The 22,727-nt window shown below is 36.5% G+C and overlaps 4 protein-coding genes across 6 annotated transcripts in view; 3 read left to right on the top strand and 1 right to left on the bottom strand.

Annotated features, from left to right (window-relative positions):
* LOC127804802 (pre-mRNA-processing protein 40A-like) overlaps nucleotides 1-11,427 on the top strand; it is a 38,376-nt gene extending 26,949 nt beyond the window's left edge. For all 3 annotated transcript variants that reach the window (XM_052341838.1, XM_052341831.1, XM_052341846.1), the window contains 5 exons: nucleotides 1,210-1,317; nucleotides 1,413-1,477; nucleotides 2,332-2,434; nucleotides 10,570-10,857; nucleotides 11,040-11,427. In XM_052341838.1, the coding sequence (XP_052197798.1) occupies nucleotides 1,210-1,317; nucleotides 1,413-1,477; nucleotides 2,332-2,434; nucleotides 10,570-10,857; nucleotides 11,040-11,180 (705 nt within the window). In that variant the 3' untranslated portion in view covers nucleotides 11,181-11,427. The remainder of the gene's footprint in view (nucleotides 1-1,209; nucleotides 1,318-1,412; nucleotides 1,478-2,331; nucleotides 2,435-10,569; nucleotides 10,858-11,039) is intronic.
* A 2,469-nt stretch (nucleotides 11,428-13,896) lies between these two features.
* Nucleotides 13,897-17,212, bottom strand: LOC127793791 (putative phytosulfokines 4). Its single transcript, XM_052324526.1, has 3 exons — nucleotides 17,124-17,212; nucleotides 14,461-14,617; nucleotides 13,897-14,297 (listed from the first exon to the last, which is right to left on the bottom strand). The coding sequence occupies exons 1-3, from the start codon at nucleotides 17,210-17,212 to the stop codon at nucleotides 14,085-14,087; spliced, it is 459 nt and encodes a 152-aa protein (XP_052180486.1). The 3' UTR covers nucleotides 13,897-14,084.
* A 2,672-nt stretch (nucleotides 17,213-19,884) lies between these two features.
* On the top strand, nucleotides 19,885-20,553 carry LOC127812561 (phytosulfokines 3-like). Its single transcript, XM_052352989.1, has 2 exons — nucleotides 19,885-20,042; nucleotides 20,213-20,553. Exons 1-2 carry the CDS (start codon nucleotides 19,929-19,931, stop codon nucleotides 20,351-20,353), a joined length of 255 nt encoding a protein of 84 aa, XP_052208949.1. The 5' UTR covers nucleotides 19,885-19,928; the 3' UTR covers nucleotides 20,354-20,553.
* Nucleotides 20,554-21,721: 1,168 nt separating this feature from the next.
* LOC127810639 (uncharacterized) lies at nucleotides 21,722-22,455 on the top strand. Its single transcript, XM_052350213.1, has one exon. The coding sequence runs from the start codon at nucleotides 21,769-21,771 to the stop codon at nucleotides 22,231-22,233; it is 465 nt and encodes a 154-aa protein (XP_052206173.1). The 5' UTR covers nucleotides 21,722-21,768; the 3' UTR covers nucleotides 22,234-22,455.
* The last annotated feature ends 272 nt before the right edge of the window (nucleotides 22,456-22,727 follow it).

Here is a 22,727-nt window from a genome sequence, read left to right as displayed (position 1 = left end):
CTACTAATGTGCTGCAAGATTCCAGCATCCAGCCAACCTAGAACAGCATGTGTGTGGAGAGAGAGATCAAAGAGCAGCTTGTGGAAATTGGAAATAGATTACTTCACCCACCGTTTTCAATCCACAAACTTGCTTGATCAAATTGAGAATTTTCTCTTGAGGTGGTTCAATCACCGTTGAAGGCAATGCTGGCTGCTCTCTCTCCATCAATGAAGGTGTTGGCTGCAGATGAACTTCTAAGGCCATCCAACCACTCACATTATGGTTAGGTGATTGTTTCAGTGTTGACTACAATGTGATGGGTGTTACACAGCTCAAGCGTTATTTTCCAGTTTGTGATGCTCAGGGATTTGTGGATTGAAGGCTGGAATTGATGGTTTTTGTATGGCATTAACTTTCTGCATCAGCAAACACATACAATGGCCAGCCAGAGAGACTAAAAGACAAAATTGACCCTTGCCATTCACGGCATTTATAGAAGACAAGCTTGCTAATGACTGCACCAGCCTGTGCCTGCAGTGCACCTGTCTTCTTTTAATCTTATTGATAGCTAAAAAAAGGTGCCAGTTGTCCCCTAGGCATCTTATGTTCATATCGTACATGCAGATGCCAGTCCCTGCCTCAGCAATCCATTCTTTCCTTATTCTGTCTCTAAATCAGTCCTCACATCATCCTCAGACCTTAGAACACGTAAACTGCTTTTTGACCCTACGGCTAGAATGCCTTCTGCCTTGCTTTCTCATGTCTTCTTGGCTCTCTCTCTCTCTCTCTCTCTCTCACACACACACACACACACACACACACACAGGATCTCATACTGGCTTTCTAGACCTACTTAGCTCAGCTTCTCTGACATAAACAGATCCTTGCCCTTTCGTTTGTGATGCATTGGAATTGGTATCACCTTATCGGTAGGCTTATCGGCTGCAGAAGGTCCTCAGTTTGAGTCTATGGCATGTGTTTGTTTCCTTCTTATGCTTGTGCATTTTATGATCGTTCACCCTGCTTACGTGTTACTTTGTTTGACTCTCCATAGAAACTGTTGCATCTACTGGGAATGTTGGATCAGTATATGTGGTACAATTGGGGCCCTGTTTCCCAGATTTTTATGTTTATGGGATTATCATATAAAATCTTAACTTTACATTCAGGTCATTGGTGTCAAATTTGTCTCTTAGGGCCTCATGTATGATTTATCATTTTTTGCAGCTTATATTTGGTGAATTACACGAAAGAGCGAAGGAGAAGGAGGAGAAAGAAGCTAAAAGGCGCAAACGCCTTGCTGATGACTTTAATGTTATCTTGTGTACTTCAAAGGTCCAGAAGCAACCTGTAGCTTCATTGTTTTAATTTCTGTGGCTGCAATGTAATAATTCTGCTATTTTTTTCATTTCATTTTTTACTTCATGCAGGACATTACTGCATCTTGCAGATGGGAGGACTGGAAACAAATCCATGAATACAAACAAGAGAGCTGGTATTCTTGTCAAATATTGAGATGTCTAATTAAGCCATTAGGCTGTTACAGAACTTGTTCATCTAAATCTTATCATGTTTTATCGTCTTATGTATCTTCCTTGTAAGAAGTAAAAGTCATATCACCTTTATGCTACTTTTAGAACTAGGATTTATGGGAAGAAAAGACAAGAAAAATAAACATTTCTATGTGCAAGAAATTTTATTTTCATTTTCCTTTCCATCACAAAATTCTGGTTCTGAAATAGCCCTAAGGTTTTGCATTTCGTTGAGTTTCTACAAGAATGAAAACCAACCTGTGTGACAGGTACTGGTGTTTGTTGGAGTTGGGCGTGGACTGCATTTAGCGGTTAGTTGTGTGTGTCAGCTGTTTAGATAATCGAAATGCTGCACCTCATACTCGCTTTTGAATAATTCAGAAGGCTTCATGTTTGCAGCCCTTTTGTTCAGGATTAAAAAAATACTATTGCTTTCCTTGTAGGTCAATTTTTCCTTGTGCACTGATTGATTTATTTCATGTCTCAATTTTTCCTTGGTCGTTTAAATCATGATCATCGATGGAGGTGTTTTACCCTAAATACTAAAAGAAACTATAGCTGGAAGTTTACTTAGCCAAACACACACACACACACACACACACACATTGCTTAAATTTGTTGATAAACTGTGAAGTTTCCATCTGATACTCGGTGTCCATGTACAAGTGTGACATGATTTCAATAGCAGAAATTGCATCCAAATTTAGTCAACCATTGAATATTGAAGTACTTGAGGGCAATGATATATGTTTTATCTGCTCAGAAAGTTTCTGTTTCTAGACATGACTGTCATGTTATGATGTGTGCTTGTGTATAGGTTCATTGAGGAAGAGAGCTTCTTCAGGGAGATCTTTGAAAACTATGTAACTGAGCTGAAAGAAAAGGTGAAGGAGAAGGAAAGAATGCGAAGGGCTGATAAGGTATCCAAAGATTTAATACAAATAAGTTTTTTCTTCTCACTACGTCATGAGGTTTTGATTTTGCCACATTGTTTTGCATGGATTTGTATTTTCAGGCCACTTTTAGGCTGTGTTTGTTTCCTGGAAAACAGAAAGTGTTTTCCGGATTTTCCTGTGTTTGGCGCCAGGACAACATCAAAGTTAAAAGGAAAATGAATTCTAAATCATAATCTACCACGTTCTACACAAATCACATAACAACAGATCTCACATCTCGGCACCTCTGTCAGCTTCATCAACTTCGCCGCCACCCACCTCCGTCGACTGTTGCTGCGTCATTGGCTTCTGTCGTCTTCAGTTTTGTCATCGCCGTCCTTCTCTGCCTGTGTCCATCGGCCTAAATCGTTCTCTGCATCATCGTCTCCAGCCAGATCTGATGTTGCTGTCTCTGTCCTCCTGCGTCCAGATCTGCTGGTCTCTGTCGCTATCTCCGCCTTTGTCAATCTTGGCCTGGGTTGTCGTCGTCCTATCCACCTGCATCCGGTTGCTGTCGCCATCTTCGCCTTTGTCCATCTCGACCTGGGTCGAACTCCCCCCCTATCTGCCTGCATTTGGTTTCCATCTCCGTCACCACCTCTGTCCATCTTGGCCTAGGCAAACTCGCTCCCTATTCGCCTGCATCTGGTCGTCCTTGCTGTCTCTGCCCTGTCCATCTCAGCCTTGGTCGAACTTGCCGTCGTCGTCGCCCTATTTGCTTGCTTCCGGTTTTCGTTGCCATCTTCCATCTCTCTCTCTCTCTCTCTCTCTATTCGAAGTTCAGGGTTTTTTTGGTGATTTTTTTGTTTTCCTCAAGTGCCAGCCAAACACTAGAAAAGGTTTTCCAGCAACATTTTCAGGTTACAGCCAAACAACAGAAAACACATTTCAGGAAACTATTTTCCCTCAAGAAAATACTTTCCTGCAAATAAACGGAGCCTTAGAAGTCAATTGGCATTATGAATGTCATGCTACTAAGCATGACTTGGTTAGGATATGGAATAGTTGATGATAATAAGTTATGAGGGTTGGCATTTTTTTGTCATTGTTGCTATTAACATTTTTCGTACTTAGGTGCATTTTCTTATGGTGCAATTTCAATTTGGTAGAAACCTAACATTACCCAAGCCAAGATAGTCCTTGTTGCGATCTTGGGGTTGCTTGGTGTAGGTTCAAGTCACGTTAACTGCATACAAAATGCTTTTTCCAACTGTATTCTGGAGGGACCATCCTTGTCACAATGTGTGGTGGGCTCTAGATGGGCTTGCACATCACTACGGTTGATGCGTTGCTTTTGCAATCATGCTGTGTGGTGGGGTTTGTGCAGGCACTGCATGCCCCTTGTGGCTGCTACAAGGCTCCACTTGCCAGGAGGTGGAGCTTTGCTTGACTCATCTGGATAGGGAAATTTGCTTGGGCCATGGACGTCAGTTAGGCCGAAGGTCCTGATACCCCATGTTAAAAAAAAAAAAAATTACCCAAGCCGCCTTCCTATTCTTTCTTTTCTTTTATTTTATTTTCTTTTTTTGTTTGTTTTTGCTGCATTTTGGCCATGGATATGACCATAGACAATGATGATTGATGAATTAAAACCCATGTAGATGACCTTATCTAGGGGATTAAGGCTTGGTACGCTGTTGCTACATTTTGGCCACAACATTTTTTTTTAGAATATGCTTTCTGAAAATTGTTTTGTGCTTATTGTTTTTCCACTCCATTTAGCCATTTGAATACTGCATTCTAATACAAGATAGGATAAGGTGCAGTTAGTGATGCTGATAATTCTAACACTAAGATAGAGTTTGAGGCTTCAACTTTGTAGTGTGTGCTTCTGATCTTGAAGAAGTGATCTTTACCTAATGACGCAACGTGTAGCACGTGTGTGAAAAAACATACCAAAATTGAAGCCTTCTGAAAATTGTTTTGTGCTTATTGTTTTTCCACTCCATTTAGCCACCCTAAACATACCAAGAAGTGATCTTTACCTAATGACGCAGCGTGTAGCACGTGTGTGAAAAAACATACCAAAATTGAAGCCTTCTGAAAATTGTTTTGTGCTTATTGTTTTTCCCCTCCATTTTGCCATTTGAATACTGCATTCTAATACAAGATAGGATAAGGTGCAGTTAGTGATACTGATAGTTAGTGATGCTGATAATTCTAACACTAAGATAGAGTTTGAGGCTTCAACTTTGTAGTGTGTGCTTCTAATCTTGAAGAAGTGATCTTTACCTAATGGCGTAGCATGTAGTGTGTGTGTGAAAAAACATACCAAAATAAACCCTTGAAAGAGCAAACTTCAATGGCCGAAGTTTGGCTTTCAAAAAGACGCAAAAACAAGACTGTTTTGTTAAGAAAATCCAAATAGGTTGCTGAAATTTGATTGAGAAAAACTTAATTACAAACTCTAGATTCTAGGCATATTTATAGTATTTGGCTAATCCAAATCCATCTAATATTTGTAAACAAAATCTAACTAAAATCCTAATAAAAATAAATCTTAAATAAAAGTCAATTAGAATCCTAATAAAAATAAAATTCTAATCAAACATGAAGTAGAATCCTAAATCAATTAGAAACATGAAGTAGAATCCTAAATCAAGTAGAATCATGAAATAGAATCCTAAATCAAGTAGAATCATGAAATAGAATCCTAAATCAAGTGGAAACATAAAGTAGAATCTTAAATCAAGTAGAATTCTAAAACTTAAGAAGTATTAAAATATTGTTCCGGCATGGTCGGGTCAACTTTGGGCCGGGTCTTGATTGGTGACCGCATCATTCACCTCCACTTGAGAAAAAATTCGACCTCGAATTTTGATCTGGGTAGGACAAATCCACGTCTGGTAAGTACGAAGAGAGATTAACCATATTGAATGTTTGGAAATACCCATATGATTAGGCAAATCCACAATATAAGCATTATTATTGATTTTCTTTGTAATCTTGTAAGGATCATACTTCTTTGGCTTGAGCTTGTTTTGCTTTCTTGCTGGAATCCGTTTTTTCTTCAAGAATATGATGACTTCATCTCCAATCTCAAATACCTTGTGCTTCCTATGCTTGTCAGCTACCGCCTTGTACTTCTTATTTGTGCAACTTTTGCTTGACATCTTCCTGAACCGCTTGAACTTTTCTTCTAAGGGAACATAAGCAAAGAAATTCCTTCCCCTCTTAGTCCTATCTTCGTTGGCATGGGTCTAACCATCACCATGTTTGTTGCCCTCTGCCTCTATTGTATTATTAATGTTAGATTGAGGACGTTGAACCTTTCATCTTGAGTGCTTCTTTGATCTGGTAGATCTTATCATAGGTCTTTCTTCTCTCATCATCTTTCTTGATTTTGACGACTCAACAACTTCCGAATTCATTTATAGATTTTTCTTGCTTCAAGAAGCATTCTTTTGCAACTGTTTCAAATAAAGGCTTATTCCATGACTACCAGTAGTCTCTCCATCACTTAAAATATTGATGCTTGAATCCTCCTTTGGTCTAAGCACTTGATCCGTTATAACAGCAGCTTCAGATTAATACCGAAAGCAGTTGCACTACCCGAGTTAACTATCATGGGAGATCCAACACCCCTTTCCACATAGAGACCCTTGTGATCATCTTGCTTTTGCAATCACAAAGGTGAATATGTTCCTATTGCCTTCGATTCAACCATGTCAGAGTCTGAATAAACTGTAGAAGGATCTGCTACCATGGCCTCCATCTCCTTTACAGTCGCACATCGATCAGAAGAAACACCACCATCCTTGGATAGCGAAGCAATGCCTGAGCCCTCGGGACTAGAAAATACCCTAGTACGAGTCAACAACCTTGGAGTTTCTGTCATGTTAGCAGCATGAACCAGACTTGAGTTTGCAAACGTGGAGGTTGCTGGGAAAACATAATGTTCGAGATCAAGCTCCAAACTCACCGAAAATCTATTCTTTAGTTTATATTCATTGTTTTCCCAATGGTTGTGTTGTTGCGCATTCCTTCTAACCCCTCTACCATTAGGGTTGGCTATCATATGACCCAGATTATCCTCATCGTCGCTATCATCCATCATTGGTCATTTAGGATTAGCGAGGACAGGATTAATGGTAGTCTTCCTGGTTTAACATAGTCGGCTTGATTCACACCATTAGGCCAGTTTCAATTATCCTTAACTCGTAAAACTCCCAATTGGTTGCGGATTCGCTCGAATTGCTGCTGCATTGTACGAGTTATTTCCCATTGTTCTTTGATTGCTCTCCATATTGCGGGCAGCCCCCGATCACCGTCACGAGGTTGGTTGCTACCGTTACTTTCAGGATTGGCCATCTGATTGGTTGATGAACCGTTTTGATACCACCTGACGCAGCGTGTAGCGTGTGTGTGAAAACACACACCAAAATAAACCCTTGAAAGAGCAAACTTCAATGGCTGAAACTTGGCTTTCAAGAAGACGCAAAAACAAGACTGTTTTGCTAAGAAAACCCAAATAAGTTGTTGAAATTTGATTGAGAAAAACTTAATTACAAACTCTAAATTCTAGGCATATTTATAGTATTTGGCTAATCCAAATCCATCTAATATTTGTAAACAAAATTCAATTAAAATCCTAATAGAAATAAATCCTAAGTAAAAGTCAATTAGAATCCTAATAAAAATAAAATCCTAATCAAACATGAAGTAGAATCCTAAATCAAGTAGAAACATGAAATAGAATCCTAAATCAAGTAGAATCATAAAATAGAATCCTAAATCAAGTAGAATTCTAAAACTTAAGAACTATTAAAATATTGTTCCGGCGTGGTCGGGTCGGCTTTGGGCCGAGTCTTGATCGGTGCCCGCATCACCTAATCATAGCAGTTTGTGGCTATACTATTCTTTTGTTGCTTGATTACTAGAGGACTATTACTGAATCATAACCCAGCTTTGGTTTGTGGTTATAATTGTATTCATTTTGCCAACCCTGCCACTTAAGTGTCCGATTGGTATTGTTGTAAAATCTTTGCTGCTGTTTGAACTTTGAATCGCTTTTACATGAATCACTTTAAAATATAACACTATATAATATATATATATATATATTTATAGCTTAGCATTTGGCCTAATCATCTGAGATAGGCTTTTAATATTGTTAAATGCAGTTGGATAATGATTTAAGGAAAGTGAATGAAGTGTTTATGTAGTTAAGACCATTCGATAAATATGATTTTTGCAATTTTAAATGTTGATTGGGGGTAATTTTGTTAAAAAATAATTTTATTTTCTACTGCTTTTGCTTTACAGTAGAAGCTTTAAATTTCTGCTTTTGCAAAAAAATAGCTTTGTCCATTAGTAAAATGCTTTTGTAATTTTGGCACCACAAAAAACTGTGCAAGCACTTCTGCTAAAAAAAAAAAAAAAGAAACACTTTCCTGCCTTCTCAGTGCAGAGCCAGAAGGCCTTAAAGGCTTCTGATGATGACGTTTCTTAGCTGCAATACTATTGGGCAAAACACTGAAGATTACTTCTGAATCTGACCTTCTACTCAACTTTTTGGCCCAACCACTGATTATCTAAATGAATCCTGTTGTGGGTACGTGTACCATAGCCCTCCTTGTGGCACTAACATGTCTATGATTGCTCTCACAATTGGCTCCAGATGCCAGCCTTGAAGAGGTGGCCCATGAGCCATGAATTTCTATCCACAAAAGTCCCGTCATTGGGATTAAGCTTGGTCCAGCTGGAATAGCTTGCTCATCTGGTTGCTTATTTGTAACACAAGTACTGCAAGCCCATCCATCATCCTTGAAAGGGATGTGCTCGGTATATCATCAGCCATCAAAGAACCTTGGCACAACCATGCCTTGATTCACTCAATGATGCCTCTACACAGGCCCTTTCCATCTAGGCAAGATCTCATCCACCATGGCATGAGTCAAATCACCTTGGCAAAGTCCTAGGTTGGATGCAGGGCTACCCCTGGTATGAGATCCTTAGGGACTTGTGCACTGGTGTCTAGAGTCAACTTGCTTGCCTCACCTCCCTCAAGAGTGTCCTTGATTGGTTAAGTGTCAAAAGAAGAAAAGTGAGCATTCCCGAAAAGATTCATAGCCTTGGACAAAGGGCTGACCTACCTTGTGTGACATTTGGAGCCACTACCCAACCAGGGTACAGGTGGCAAGTCTGCAGGTTAGTTCTCCTTAGATGCTATCTGTTAAGATGGATGAGCCACCTTTTCCATGTTGCTCTCACCTTGGGATGAGGGGTTGTTGTCTTCTGAGGTGCAGGAGCCTACAAAAATGGTCCTTTCCATCTTTTTAAATGTTTGACCTGCTTGGTCACCATAACTCTCCAGATTCCTGAAGTGTGATTGTCTTGGCTCCTTCCTTTCCTGCCTGGTCATCTTACTAACCACTTAATGGCTTCAAAGCACTGATGTAAACCCTAAACATACTCTCTAGTGTGCTCTTGATTGTCCATGTTATATTTGTTGGGAAAAGTGGTACTCAGATATATGCCCAAAAAGATCCGTGAGGCCTCTCAAAACAACTTGGTGGTCCCAGAGTCCTTTGCCAAAGAGTGATTGACCTTCTCAGAGACCATGTAGACTAAACCAGCTTACAACAATCATCAGAGCTCAGCAGGGGCACACTCAATAAAAGTTTTGTGTATTTCTTTCGTCGTTTCTAAAGATTTCACCTGTTTTTCTCACCATTTTGTTCCAGTTTCTGGAGAAGTGAAAACTTTAATGGTAGGTGTAGCAGGTAAATGGTCTGAAATTTGGAACTTGCTAATAATTTACCCTATTTCACAATGGCACACAACCACAACCATCCAGAGAAATAACCACATGCACGTATACGTGGATAACTTTATAAAAACTACTTGTTTATGGCAAAGCACAAACTCATTAGGGAATCAAATCCATTATAATTAAGCTATACAGTGTTATGGTTCACTGTAAGGTATGAGATTTGTCCCACATTAGAAGTTTAGGCTCTTGGTGTGGGGTTTATAATCTCTTGGACACTCTTCCCTTGACAGCTAGCTTTTGAAGGTGAGTTCTATCCGAGGGGTGTAACATACAGTTAGAAGAATTAATTAGTATGGTCCAGTTTTATTCACCACCAGTCTTCTACTTTGATTGTTGATTCCTCTTCATGCAGGCTTCACTCCTGTTTCCGTGGATCATTTTTGCATCAACATTTTGATGTCTTCCACCACTTCAGATCTCCTAGAAATGGACTTTCTTTCAACCTTGAAAGCTATGTGAATAGCTTAAGATTACCTGTTCAGATTGTTATCCCACCTATTTATGGACTTCTTGAGATTCAGAGGAGATTTCTGTTCTCTTGACCTTGTCAGATTGGGTTAGATGGGTTGGGAAAGTCAAAAATTGTTATTTTGCATGCAATCTGAGGAGCCATTTCTGGCAATTTTTGTGCTGCAAACCTGTGAGCAGCCCGTGTAGAATTTTGCAGCTGTAGCTTATCCTCAAGGAGGCTGTGAAGCCTACTGAAATTTTTCCGGTGGCAGCCGGGAGCAGCCCATGTGCTGGACTCAAAGGCCTTAATGTTTCCTGCAAAGTTTTCCTAGGCGCTCCTTGATTAATGCCCAAACTGTTACAATTTAGAGCCTAAGGTAAAGAACCCTAATCATTTAAATTACAACTCAATTATTAACAAGACAATATACATGTGCCAAGTGGAATCAGCCACCTAGAATGCTAGCAAAGTCAATCTTTCCTGGAATATTTTGTCGAATAATTTTATAAATATTTATAAGCTAAAGCTCTGCCAGGCTTCAGATGACTGCAAGATGGTGGACCTGCAAATTCTCCTTCTTTCAATGGGGAAGACATCAGATTGTCCTTGTCACGCAAAGTTCTTATCTTTGGCATATGATCGTTGTTAAATGTTTGCTGTGCAATTGCTGAACTTTCTGGTGTTTAATTCTTTATCAGCTGAAAATTTGCCCCTTGATTTCTACCTTAGCAACCAACAAAAAAAAAAATCCCCCTCATGAACAATAACTTGGTGTCGCATTACATTTTCTCTATCTGGGTGGGGTTTCATCATGTTCGTGACTCACTATAAATTCCGTACTACTTACCTGCTGAAGAATTAAAGGTTTGAGTTTCCCATTCTTTGAACATGCAGGCCAAAAGAGAAAAAGAGGTAAACGATAGGGAGAAGGAGAAACATCTCCAGGAGAAAGGAAGAGGATCTGAAAGGAAAAATGGTAAGGATAGAATGCGGAGTGAGAAGTCTGATGATGAAACTGAGTCTTATTTTCTGGAAGAGAATAAAAGATCTGGAAAAGATAAGGAGAAGAAACATCGGAAACGGCATGGGAGTTCTTTGGATTATTCGAGTTCAGATGAAACGGAGAAAGATCGGTCTAGAAGATCTCACAGGCATTCCAGTGAGCGAAAAAAATCAAAGCAGGTTTGCCAATTTCTTCTTGTTTGTACGTAGTGAATAATGAATATTTTCCTGTAGTTTATATATGTAATGTAATGAACTGTAAGAAACGGTTCCTTTTTGTCTTTTAATGTTTTTCATCATATATGGAATTTGGCAATGAAAAGATGTGAATCATATTTTTCCCCTTTCTGGGTGATATATAGATGGAGCGCCGTAGCACTTCCAAGCCAGATAGTAGCCAAAACAAGCACAAGAGACACAAGAAAGATCGCCGGAGTGGTTCTCACAGGAAGAGTGATTATGAGGACAGGGATTTTGGTGAGGATGATGTGGACGTTTGGTAGTTAGTTATCTTCATATATACCACCATGAGAGAGGTGCATGGTTTCTTGCTTGCTTGCATTGCATTGCATCTTTGTAAATAAATATCTTCCATATATATAACTGCATAGTTTTTTTGTTTTTGTTCTAGTTTACATATATAAATTTTATTGTATTTGCAACAAAAAAACATTCATTCTTATTTAACTTTTACAGTTGACGTTGCTCCATAAACCATAGAAAATGGGACGTCCCTTAGCTCTTTGATTTTGGTGGTTGGTATGTTTAAACTGAACCATAAGATGTTGTTAAAACACTGTTGTACAATTATAATTTTCTTACACATAAGATGCAACTATTTTTATATCATCTCAAGCTAAAAACATAAACAATCACCATATTTCTTGTACAATAAGAAGTCAGTAAAAACTGCAGTTTTCTTTTTATGTTGGCTATTGCACTGATCAGTAAGCCTGTCTTGTATATGCCCCTCATTCTTGTTATCTTTTATTAGAGAACTATTAGGGGAATTTAATTTAATTTATATGATACCCAATGCAATATATATAAAACGTAAAAATATGTATTATAAGCCTATTAAAAGTAGAAGTTGAAATATTTCATGTATATAATACACGAAATATTTTGTATTATTGTATAATGCATCTTTTATATTATAATATAAGACATCGATGTCATTAAATACTATGTAATTTCCCAATAAACTAAACGAAACCAAACCCAACGAAAGGTGTGAGGATTGAAGCTTTTTAGTTTTCATGAGTTACTTATACTTTTTTATTTTTTTATTTTTAATATATCTTAGAGATCTTTTTAGGTATAAGACAACTTGAACGGCGGAATTGTAGATAAATTTTTTAATAGATGTCACATATGCAATTATTATCAAAAATGGCATAATTAAAAATAAGATTTAACTGTAATAAAAGAGGGACAAAAAAAAAAAAAAATGTAAGATGTGATTTAAGATGGTTGAGATGAGGAGGTGGAGTGGAATAAAAAAGAAAAATTTATTAAATATATTATTATTAAGTGTAATTGGATATATCCGGTTCCCTTGAGCGTGAATGTTCGGTTGTTGACTTTTGCCTGGCTGGCCGGAGTCTGAGTAGGCTTCATCATTTTCTTGTATGGCGATGATGAGAATGGTTTGCACGCAAGTTGTTTGGTTTGTAAACCCCACTTGGAATTGGTTTTTTGGGAGACCAGACAGCATACAGCTCCCACCCCTAAATCTATATTTCTCGCCTTTGGAATGTGGCTGCCTGCAAATAGCAAGCGCTCAACTGTGTACAGAGGCCGAGTTAGGATTTTAATTTAGTAGGGAGAAACTTAAATACAAAAAATATAATGTTATAAATAAATTAAAAAAATATTATTAAAATATAAAAATATTTTATAATCATTTTTTTATATTTTGATAACGCCATATAATAATTTTATTAAATATATTATTTTTAACATACACAAGTAATTTATCATTCATCTATTGGTTTTTAATTCTATTACGCAATCGATTATTCATAATATTCATTATAGAAAAATATTTTTTCAATTATAGTAGTAGTAAATAGAAGAAAGAAAATCGAGTGAGAATTAAAAAAGAAAATAAAAAATGAAATAAATTTAAAAATAAAATAAATTAAGACTTAAAAGAGTAAATGGATTTGGGTCATCTAATCTGGAGTTGGACTTGAGTTAAAAATAATATAAATGAAATTCATATTACTTCACTCACGGAGATTGAATTTTGAATGCTAATGAAATTCGCCTAGAAGTTTTTTACTTTTTTGAGACAATGGTAAGCCCAATATTAAAATCTTTCCCATTATTTACCATCCCATGATGCCACTAAACCATTTCATAATACCATATTTGCCCTTCCCTTTGTTTGGGAAAAGTAATGCTATTCGGCTTGGGGGTGACAATTCGTGTTGGCGGGTTATAATTGTGTCATGTTGAGACACACGTATAACATGTATCAGGTTAATTCGAATACGACCCGTTTAATAATCGTGTCAAATTTCTTAAATTCGAACACGACATATTTATTAAACGTGTAACACGACACAATTCGTTTAATCCGTTTAACTAAACGTATTGTGTCGTGTCGTGTCACATGTTAACCTGTTTGACCCGTTTAATTTAAATGGGTCGTGCTATGTTAATTGTTAAACATGTTATTTAGTTTTAAACGTGTTATTTCGTATATAATCATGTTCAGATCAATCCATTAACCCTTTTAATTAAACGTGGCATTTCGTATATGATCGTGTTAATGTGTTCGAGTTAATTCGTTAACATGTTTAATTAAATGTGTTATTTTGTGTCTAAATGGGTTAGACGAATTGACCCATTTAAGACACAAAAATAATTATATCATAAACGAGTTATGACCCAAACCTTCGACCTCAATCCTAACTCGTAACTTTGTGTCCAAAATTAGCACTAATTCGGCCCACTGAAGTGCCACCCAAAGTGCATTGGAATTGGGTGGTGGGTGGGGACCATGCAATCTTCCTTTGACCACCCAGAGAGAGCGACCAAGTGTCCCTGTCATCAAACACTCTTCTTCTCCTCTTCCTTAGCAGCTCTCCTCCTCCTCCTCCGCCGCATCATCAACTTCCAATCATACAAATTAATCAAATATTTTCAATTAACATTTATCAAAAAAATATTTTCTTTTCCTACAAATTCTAAGCTTACAATTGAACACATTCATACGATCTATAAACACTCAAATCTGTGCTGGCAACCAAACACACTAATACGATCTATAAGCACAATCATACGTACGATCTATATATGCTTCCAATCAAACACACTCATACGAACTGAACCATGTATGTAAGATCTGAAACCGAACAGCTACTCATCAACACATGTCTCAAACAAACTCAAACTAATTAATCACCAGAACAGGGAGGTGGAGATACGTCTGTGTGTGTGTGTGTATTCTTGGCGGCTTCTGCTTCTGGGTCACAGGTGTAGATATAATCAACCTGGGCGGCCAGTGTTCTTCTCATCAAACACTCTTCTTCTCCGATTCCTTGGCAGCTCTCCTCCTCCTCCTCCGCCGCCGCCGCCGCCGCCGCCGCCGAATCATCAACTTCGACAACCTTAATTTACATCAAAAGAACAGAACAGACAGAAAAAAAAAAAAAATCATTAATTTATCAGAAACCTACAAGAAATGAAAGGGCGACGGGCGTACGTTACGCATATGTATAGACATGATAAATTTTGATTTTTATCCGAGGAAATCAACGCAACGCAACGCACCACAGGGCGATGTTGGGCTGTCTTGCCGAGAAAAGCGGGCTCCGGGCGGGCGGCGCACGTTAGGGCCCGGAAGAGGAGCAGGGCTACGATGAAGAGGGTGGGGAAATTGGCCATCGTCTCTCCGACTGCCGACTGCGAGCTGGTGAAGAGGAAGGGCCTGTGGGAACGCATTCATTTATTTATAGATCCAAAGGAGGATTAGGCCGACTAAGTGCCAGTGCCAACCTGAGTTAAATTACAAATTTATCCCTTGATACAATTACTAATATACCCTCAGTTGACCTTTCCTCTATCTCTCACTCTCTTCTCTCTCATTCGCCTCATTCCTCTCTCGGTCTCTCTCTCTCTCTCCCTCACGCCCCCTTTCCTTCTTCCCCTTCTGACCGTCTCTCTCCCCTGCCCGTGCGTCTCGTTACTCTCCTCCATTGCAGCTTCCTCGTCTCCTTCATTGTAGCAGCTCCGGCCGTCTCTCTCTCTCGTCCGTCACTCATCTCCATTGGCCCTGATCTAGAAGGAGGTAAGTCTTTTAAAGTGATATATACGTATATACGCATTATTGGGTTTGGTTGAAATTTTAAGCTTAGATCTACGGAGATTCGGTCGTTGAATCTGGCTGGTTTTTAGGTATGTTGGTCGATGGGTCCTTGGATGTCGGGTGGTTGCCTTCATCGCTGGAAACCACCCGCTATGGTGGCCGGTGGTAGCTCGCAGTGTATTTTTAATTTTGGTCAAAAATTAAAAATCAGATCTATTAAAATCTAATCGTTAAATTTGTTTATTTTTTTTTATGTTAACTCTCTTGACTTAGTGTTTCTAATGGTAGATTCTCATCGTCGGAAGCTTCGACTGGCGATGGTTGCTGGCGACGTTGACGGTGGCGGTTCTGACTGTCATACATACATATATTTATATATATTTACATATTCTCTTTTGTAATTAGTTTAATTTATATTATAAATATTGATATTTAATTATGAAGGTATATTGAAGATGTTGAAGTTAATATTGAATTTATGATCTTTGAATGAAGATTAAAATTAAATTGAATTGGTTGAAATTTAAATATTAATAAATTGAATTAATTTGTATTTATTTTGTGAATTTTTTAATTGAAATTAGTCAGTTTATTTAAGAATTAAATGGTCAGTAGTTGTGGTTAATTTTATTTGAATTTAGATATTTATTAATGTGTATATATATTTTAAATTTATATTAAATAAAATTTTAAAAAATAATCAAATGTGATACGTAGAGATCAAGTTGTATTCTTTTAATTTTTTCATACCAAATGGAGAAACATGACGAGGGATACCAACAGTTTGTTCATTTAGATTTGGCTTTATTTTAATTTACCAAATTATGCTTTAGAATTTTTATTCTTTTAAAAAATTTATTTAGTATTAAATTCATAAATTATATATATATATATAAAGTTAGAACATTATTAAATTATAAAAGATAAAAAAAGAAAGATATTTTTTAAATAAATAACGGACCTATCAACTCATTCCCCACTTTCATGGTAGAGTAATAGGTTGGTACAAATACTTCTTGTGTTTTGATAAATAAAAAAAATTAATTAAAAACATATTTTCTTTGATTTAAAGTAAATGGATTAGGAAATTATTTAAAAAAATAATAATAAGATAAATCCATGCCCTGATGGAGCGTGGATTCATCAGGGTGACATATAGATGGAGCGCCGTAGCACTTCCAAGCCAGATAGTAGCCAAAACAAGCATAAGAGACACGAGAAAGATCGCCGGAGTGGTTCTCACAGGAAGAGTGATTATTATGAGGACAGGGATTTTTGGCGAGGATGATGTGGACGTTTGGTAGTTAGTTACCTTCTTATAAACTACCTATGTTGCACGAAAATGTCAAATATTTTCGATAGAAAACGAAAACGTGAAAATGGACGTTTTTTTAAAAAAATAAGCATAAATAGGGTCCGAAACGGGAATAGGAAACGTTTTCAAAACGTTTTGAAAATAGGGAAATGACACCTATAAAGTATTTCCGTGCAACATAGTATACCACCATGAGAGAGGTGCATGGTTTCTTGCTTGCTTGCATTGCATTGCATCTTTGTAAATAAATATCTTCCATATATATAACTGCATAGTTTTTTTCGTTTTTGTTCTAGTTTACATATATAAATTTTATTGTATTTGCAACAAAAAAAAGCATTCATTCTTATTTAACTTTTACAGTTGGCGTTGCTCCATCAACCATAGAAAATGGGACGTCCCTTAGCTCCTTGATTTTGGTGGTTGGTATGTTTAAACTGAACCATAAGATGTTGTTTAACACTGTTGTACGATTATAATTTTCTTACACATAAGATGCAGCTACTCTTTTCATGTCATCTCAAGCTAAAAACATAAACAATCACCATATTTCTTGTACAACAAGAAGTTAGGGTCTGTTTGATTGCTTGTATTTTTTTTTATGAAAAATGACTATTTTTCATCTAAATTTTAACTTTTGTAATATTTGATTAGCCAATTTTTCAGACAAATTTGATTTCTAACTTTCGATCACCCCAAATTCTTGCTTTTGCTGGAAATAGTTTTCCTAGGGGGAGGGGATAGTTTTAATTTTTTAGGGAACTCACTCGCGTATGCGCATCTGTTTACCCAAATTTCATTGCTTCTGTTCACCTCAATTTCTCAAGATTTTCCTCTCCCATTCGTGTCGGCTTTGTCCCTTTCCTCTTTGTCACCATCTCCAATTTCCTGTGAGTCGCCATTTGCCGTTGAAGACAAGCTCTGTCTTGGGCTTCATCGCCATCTCCGCAGAAGACCAGCTCTGACTTCGTGTTTGTCGTTATTTCTCCATCTTCGATTTCGAGTTTCAGACCACTGGCGCATCTTTATCTTCTTTCACAGTAAGATTTTTGACCACATTCTATTCTTATTTCTGTAGATCCATCAACAGCTTCACGATTTTTTTATACCGAATGTTACCCAGCGCTCGGATCTCTGCTCGGAATCCATGGCCATGGTTGTTGTTCTCTGTTAACAAAAAATGAAGGGATGGAGATACATACCAAAACCCAGAAGTTTTTTTTGTTACAATTTCAGTTCCATTAGGCATTTTCTGTGGTTATGGCAGATTTGTATGCATATTTGATTTATTTTTTTAATATTTTGTGTATGTATATTTGATTTATTTTTTGAATATGTATATATTTGACTATTTTATATAGATGATTATTGATTTGTGTATTTGATTATTGATTATCTATATTTGTGTATGCAATTATTTTCTTGAAAAATAATAACAATCAAACACCAAAAAGTTAGAAAATTGTAACAATTTATAAATAGGAAATTAAGTCAATCAAACATATTTAATTGACATTTTTCCTATAATTTAATTCTAGACAATTTAATTACCTATAAAATATTTTCTTTCCATACATATTTCATATCTACAATCAAACGTACCGTTAGGAGGCGTTTCTTAATTAAAATATGAGATAGAAAAGTTCTATGGGATGCATTCCAGACTTTTATCCTTTCTAATATGTTTGTTAAATTTATCTAACAATTCTTGAAAAAATTATTAATGACCCCTTATCTTGATCTTTCAAGATATATTTATCTGATCTCCTCCCTCAAGATAAGCATATATTGGTCTTTATAGATAAGAAAAAAATGATATTTGTATCTTTTAGTGTATTTTAAAAATTTTAGCAAACAGTTTGATAAAAATATTAGAATGTTTCCCAACTTTATCTTGATTATTCTATATTTTAGTTTGAAAATCATTTCGATTTTATCTTAATACTCCCTTATCTTGTTTATTTTAACAAACGTTACCTTAATAAAAATTACAAGTTTGTTTTCATGTTGGCTAATAAAAATTGCAAGTTGCTTTTCATGTTGGCTATTGTACTGATCAGTAAGCCAGCCGTCTTGTATGCCCCTCAATTCTTGTTAGCTTTTATAGGGGAATTTAATTTATATGATACCCAATGCAATATATAAAACGTAAAAAATGTGTATTATATGCCTATTAAAAGTAGAAAGTAGAAAATTTTTCATGTATATAAAATACACAGAATATTCTGTATTGTTGTACAATGCATCTTTTATATTATATATATAAGACATTGATGTCATTAAATACTATGTAATTTCCCAATAAACCAAACGGATCGAGTAGGGATTGAAGCCTTTTAGTTTTCATGAAACTACTTTACTTTTTTCAATTTTTAGTTTTCATGAAACTACATATGAGACATCTTGTAGTAAATGTCTCATATGTAGTTATTATCAGAAATGGCACAATTAAAAATAAGATTTAGCTGTAATAAAAGAGGGACACAAAAACAAAAGTGTAAGATGTGATTAAGATAGTTGAGATGAGGAGGTGGAGTGGAATAATAAATAAAAATATATTGATTATTATTATTATTATTAAGTGAAATGTAATAGGATTATATAATACAATATAATATAAAGCTAAAATATAAAATGAAATTGAAGTTAGTAATAGTTGTTTTGAGTGTTATTTGATAAGAAAAAAAATTGGCCATTGTTGATTGGTAGATCATGCGGGAGGATTTAGATTAAAAGGATCACATGATATGACTTGACCATTTTTAAAAAAATTATTGTTCGTGTATTTGATTTTAATGAAAGAGATAAATCGACTCTACATTATTATGTTGTACAGTATAGAATGGAATCCATAATTTCTTTAAATCTTAATTTATTAACTATTTAACTTATACCTGCGCCTTGACCATTTTTCCTTCTAGATGGAGGATGATGGAATCTGGAGAATTGTCTTAATCTTATCTTCTGGGGACCAAAAAGCACCCCAACATAAATCTATATTTCATGCCGTTGGAATGTGGCTGCAAGCGCTCAACCGTGTGAGAAAATTGAAAAATCTTCACGTTTGAAGAATGAATGGTTAGGAAGCTGGCTTTATTATATCATATATCACGTCTTTATTATTATGCCCATAACACCAAAAAGAAGCTTCCATGGATGTGGATGCAAATTAATATACATACACTTTTTTCTAATTTATATATTATTATTATTATTATAAATATAAATACTATTTTTAATCCTATTTATCAGAAATTATATATATCACTTTTCAAACACACGACTCTCTCTCTCTCTCTCTCTCTCTCTCTTTCTTCTTAACTCTTTCAGTTGACAATATTCATTTCACTCACGCAGATTGAATTTTGAATGTTAATGAAATTCGCCTCATTTCTAGAAGTTTTTACTTTTTTTGAGACAATGATACGCCCCATATTAAAATCCTTCCCATAATTATTTACCATCATCATCCCATGATGATGCCAGAAAACCATTTCATAATACCATATTTGCCCCTCCCTTTGTTTGAGAATAGAATATTGCATCTATAAATGAATGCATCCCCCCACTCGCTTCCTCTTCACCAGCTAGCAGTTGGCAGTCGGAGTCGGAGAGACGATGGCCAATTTCCCCACGCTCTTCATCATAGCCCTGCTCCTCTTCCCGGCCCTAACGTGCGCCGCCCGCCCGGAGCCCGCTTTTCTCGGCAAGACAGCCCAACATCGTCCCGTGGTGCGTTGCGTTGCGTTGATTTCCTCGGATAAAAATCAAAATTTTTCATGTCTATTCATATACGTGCGTAACGTACGTCGGTCGGTCGCCCTTTCATTTCTTGTAGGTTTCTGATAAATTAATGATTTTTTTTTTTTTCTGTCTGTTCTGTTATTTTGATGTAAATTAAGGTTGTCGAAGTTGATGATTCAGCGGCGGCGGCGGAGGAGGAGGAGAGCTGCCAAGGAATCGGAGAAGAAGAGTGTTTGATGAGAAGAACACTGGCCGCCCAGGTTGATTATATCTACACCCAGAAGCAGAAGCCGCCATGAATACACACACACATCTCAACCTCCCTGTTTTGCAGATTAATTAGTTTGAGTTTGTTTTGGCACATGTGTAGCTGTCAGGTTTCAGATCTTACATACATGGTTCAGTTCGTATTAATTAGTTCTGCAGATCTCGCATAGTTTGTTTGTTTGTTTCTTCCTAGGAATAGGATTAATTAGGTTTTATCATCATTATATTATTATATATCGTTCATGTATATATAATATATATATATCTACACAAACACACACTTACTTTAGTTTAGTAAATCATTTGTATTGGCGTGTACTATATATTAATTATTATTATAATTATGATAATGAAAATTGATTTGTGTTGTTTGGTGGAGTCAATTTGATTTTTTCTTCCTTCACTGTCACTGCGAAGCTTCCAATAAATAAATAAATAATTAATTAATTTTTCGGGGGGGGGGGGGGTGAGGTGAGGGTGAAATCTCCAATGAATCTTGACCGGCGCTGACCATTAAATGAAACGCGTCGCCATTACCAACCCACGAGACCTTTGTTCTTGTTCTTGGGTCAGGGTTAGAGAGAAGATTCTTCTTCATTTTCCTTTGACTGAATGAATCAAGGGGCCAGCCAGGAAGGATGAGGGAGGCGTCTCTGTACTGTACGCCTTTGATGAGACCGATGGTGACATTTATTTCTTATTATTTAATTATAAATTATCATGGAAACTTACAAATCTATATATCTTTAATTAATAATTATTAATAATATTATTATTTTAGCAAGCATGCATGATGCTGTCCTCTGACTTAAATAGATATGGTCAACAAACATGAGAATAATTTTATATTTAGTAATAATAATAATGGTATTAAACAAAAATCAGATTTATCGGTTAAGAAAGAAAATAATTTTAATGTCTCATTAATTAATCTTAAACAATTATACATAATTTATTATTATAAATTAATTAAAAATTAAAATACTAACCTTAGCTGTATCACTAATTCTGATTCAATGCTTTAATTTATTTTTAAAAAAAGTGTAAAAGCTAATTAATTCATAATAATTTAAGCAAGATCTAATTCATATTTAAATCATATAAACAATCTATTAGTTTTTCATTTATTCTTGAATCATGAAAACAAAGTAATTTTCAAATGACCCAAATTATGCTTTGGAAAGAAAATTATAATAATAATTCAATTTAATAACTTAAAAAAGTTGAGGTTTTGGTTGTGTTTTGCACAGTATTATTATGACACCTAATGAGTTTTATATATATATATATATATTTGTACTTGATACGAGATTATTCATCCTAATGAGTTTTATATATATATATATATATTTTATTTGTACTTGATACAAGATTATTCATTCTTTAACACAAATCCCCTCTATACCATACATATAAGGATTTGGTTTGCTCTCTTAAACGGCGCCATATGAAGATGGGGAGAGAGAAGCAGTACTGGTTGCTGAAGACAGAGCCAGGGGAGTGGTCATGGGAGGACCAATCCGCCAACGGCGGCCTGTCGAAGTGGGACGGAGTGAAGAACAAGCAAGCCCAGAAGCACCTCAAGTCCATGCGCCTCGCTGACCTCTGCCTCTTCTACCACTCCGGCGCCAAGGCCCGTCGCGTCGTCGGCGTCGTTTCCGTCGTCCGAGAATGGTATTTGGACGGCGAAGACGGCGGCGCCGTCGACGTGAGGGCGGTGGGGGAGATGGCGAGGCCGGTGGACTTGAAGGAGATGAAAGGCGACGCGGGTTTGAAGGGCTTTGGTCTGTTCCGGCAGCCCAGGTTGTCGGTTGTGCCGGTTCCGGCGGATATTTGGGACCGCATTTGCGAGCTTGGGGGTGGATTCAAAGAGGAGGATGGCGATGGCGATGGCGGTGAAGATGATGAATAGGTGGCTGGATTTACGTGCTGTGTAAATAAACGTGTTCACCAGGTGTTTGTGTTTTTGTCCCAGTAAGAAATCAAATCGGCAGAATGCGTGTAATGTAATGGCTGTAATCAATCGTTTTGGGGTTCTAGAAATGCATTCATGTGCAATGCTGGGCTGCTTGTTTTGCGCAAATGTTGGATCTTTTGACGAAGTTAATGGTTGATCTATCTATCGTTTGTCTTATTGTAATTATATGCACTAAAACATATTTAGTCATGGGTGCTACCTTTACTTCCTCATTTTTTGTTTGTTTGTCTGCCCCTCTTTTTCCTAGGGATTTTCAGCTCATGGACGACGAGCATAATCAACAAAAATTGTATTGTTACCAAACGTCTAATTTGCACAAAAGACGCATAATTTTGAAATATAAGTTAAACATTTATGGATGCTTCTTCTACGTGAAATATAAACTAAAAGTAAATCTTGTGAGAGGTATTTAATTGGCTTGCATTTGT

The sequence above is a fragment of the Diospyros lotus genome, chromosome 1 (genome assembly GCF_014633365.1).
Source record: "Diospyros lotus cultivar Yz01 chromosome 1, ASM1463336v1, whole genome shotgun sequence".
NCBI classification, from domain to species: Eukaryota; Viridiplantae; Streptophyta; class Magnoliopsida; order Ericales; family Ebenaceae; genus Diospyros; species Diospyros lotus.
Note: the sequence above shows the minus strand (reverse complement) of the source record. Positions and strands in the feature narration are given on the sequence as shown.

What these genes read in the sequence shown, in the direction of transcription:
- LOC127793791 (XM_052324526.1), bottom strand. Translation starts at nt 17,212, where the DNA reads ATGGCGACTCACAGGAAATTGGAGATGGTGACAAAGAGGAAAGGGACA. An exon ending in GAAAATCTTGAGAAATTGAG is followed by an intron (nt 14,618 to 17,123) that starts GTGAACAGAAGC and finishes GCGTTCCCACAG; the next exon opens with GCCCTTCCTCTTCACCAGCT. An exon ending in CAGCCCAACATCGCCCTGTG is followed by an intron (nt 14,298 to 14,460) that starts GTGCGTTGCGTT and finishes ATGTAAATTAAG; the next exon opens with GTTGTCGAAGTTGATGATTC.
- LOC127812561 (XM_052352989.1), top strand. Translation starts at nt 19,929, where the DNA reads ATGGCCAATTTCCCCACGCTCTTCATCATAGCCCTGCTCCTCTTCCCG. An exon ending in CAGCCCAACATCGTCCCGTG is followed by an intron (nt 20,043 to 20,212) that starts GTGCGTTGCGTT and finishes ATGTAAATTAAG; the next exon opens with GTTGTCGAAGTTGATGATTC.
- LOC127810639 (XM_052350213.1), top strand. Translation starts at nt 21,769, where the DNA reads ATGAAGATGGGGAGAGAGAAGCAGTACTGGTTGCTGAAGACAGAGCCA.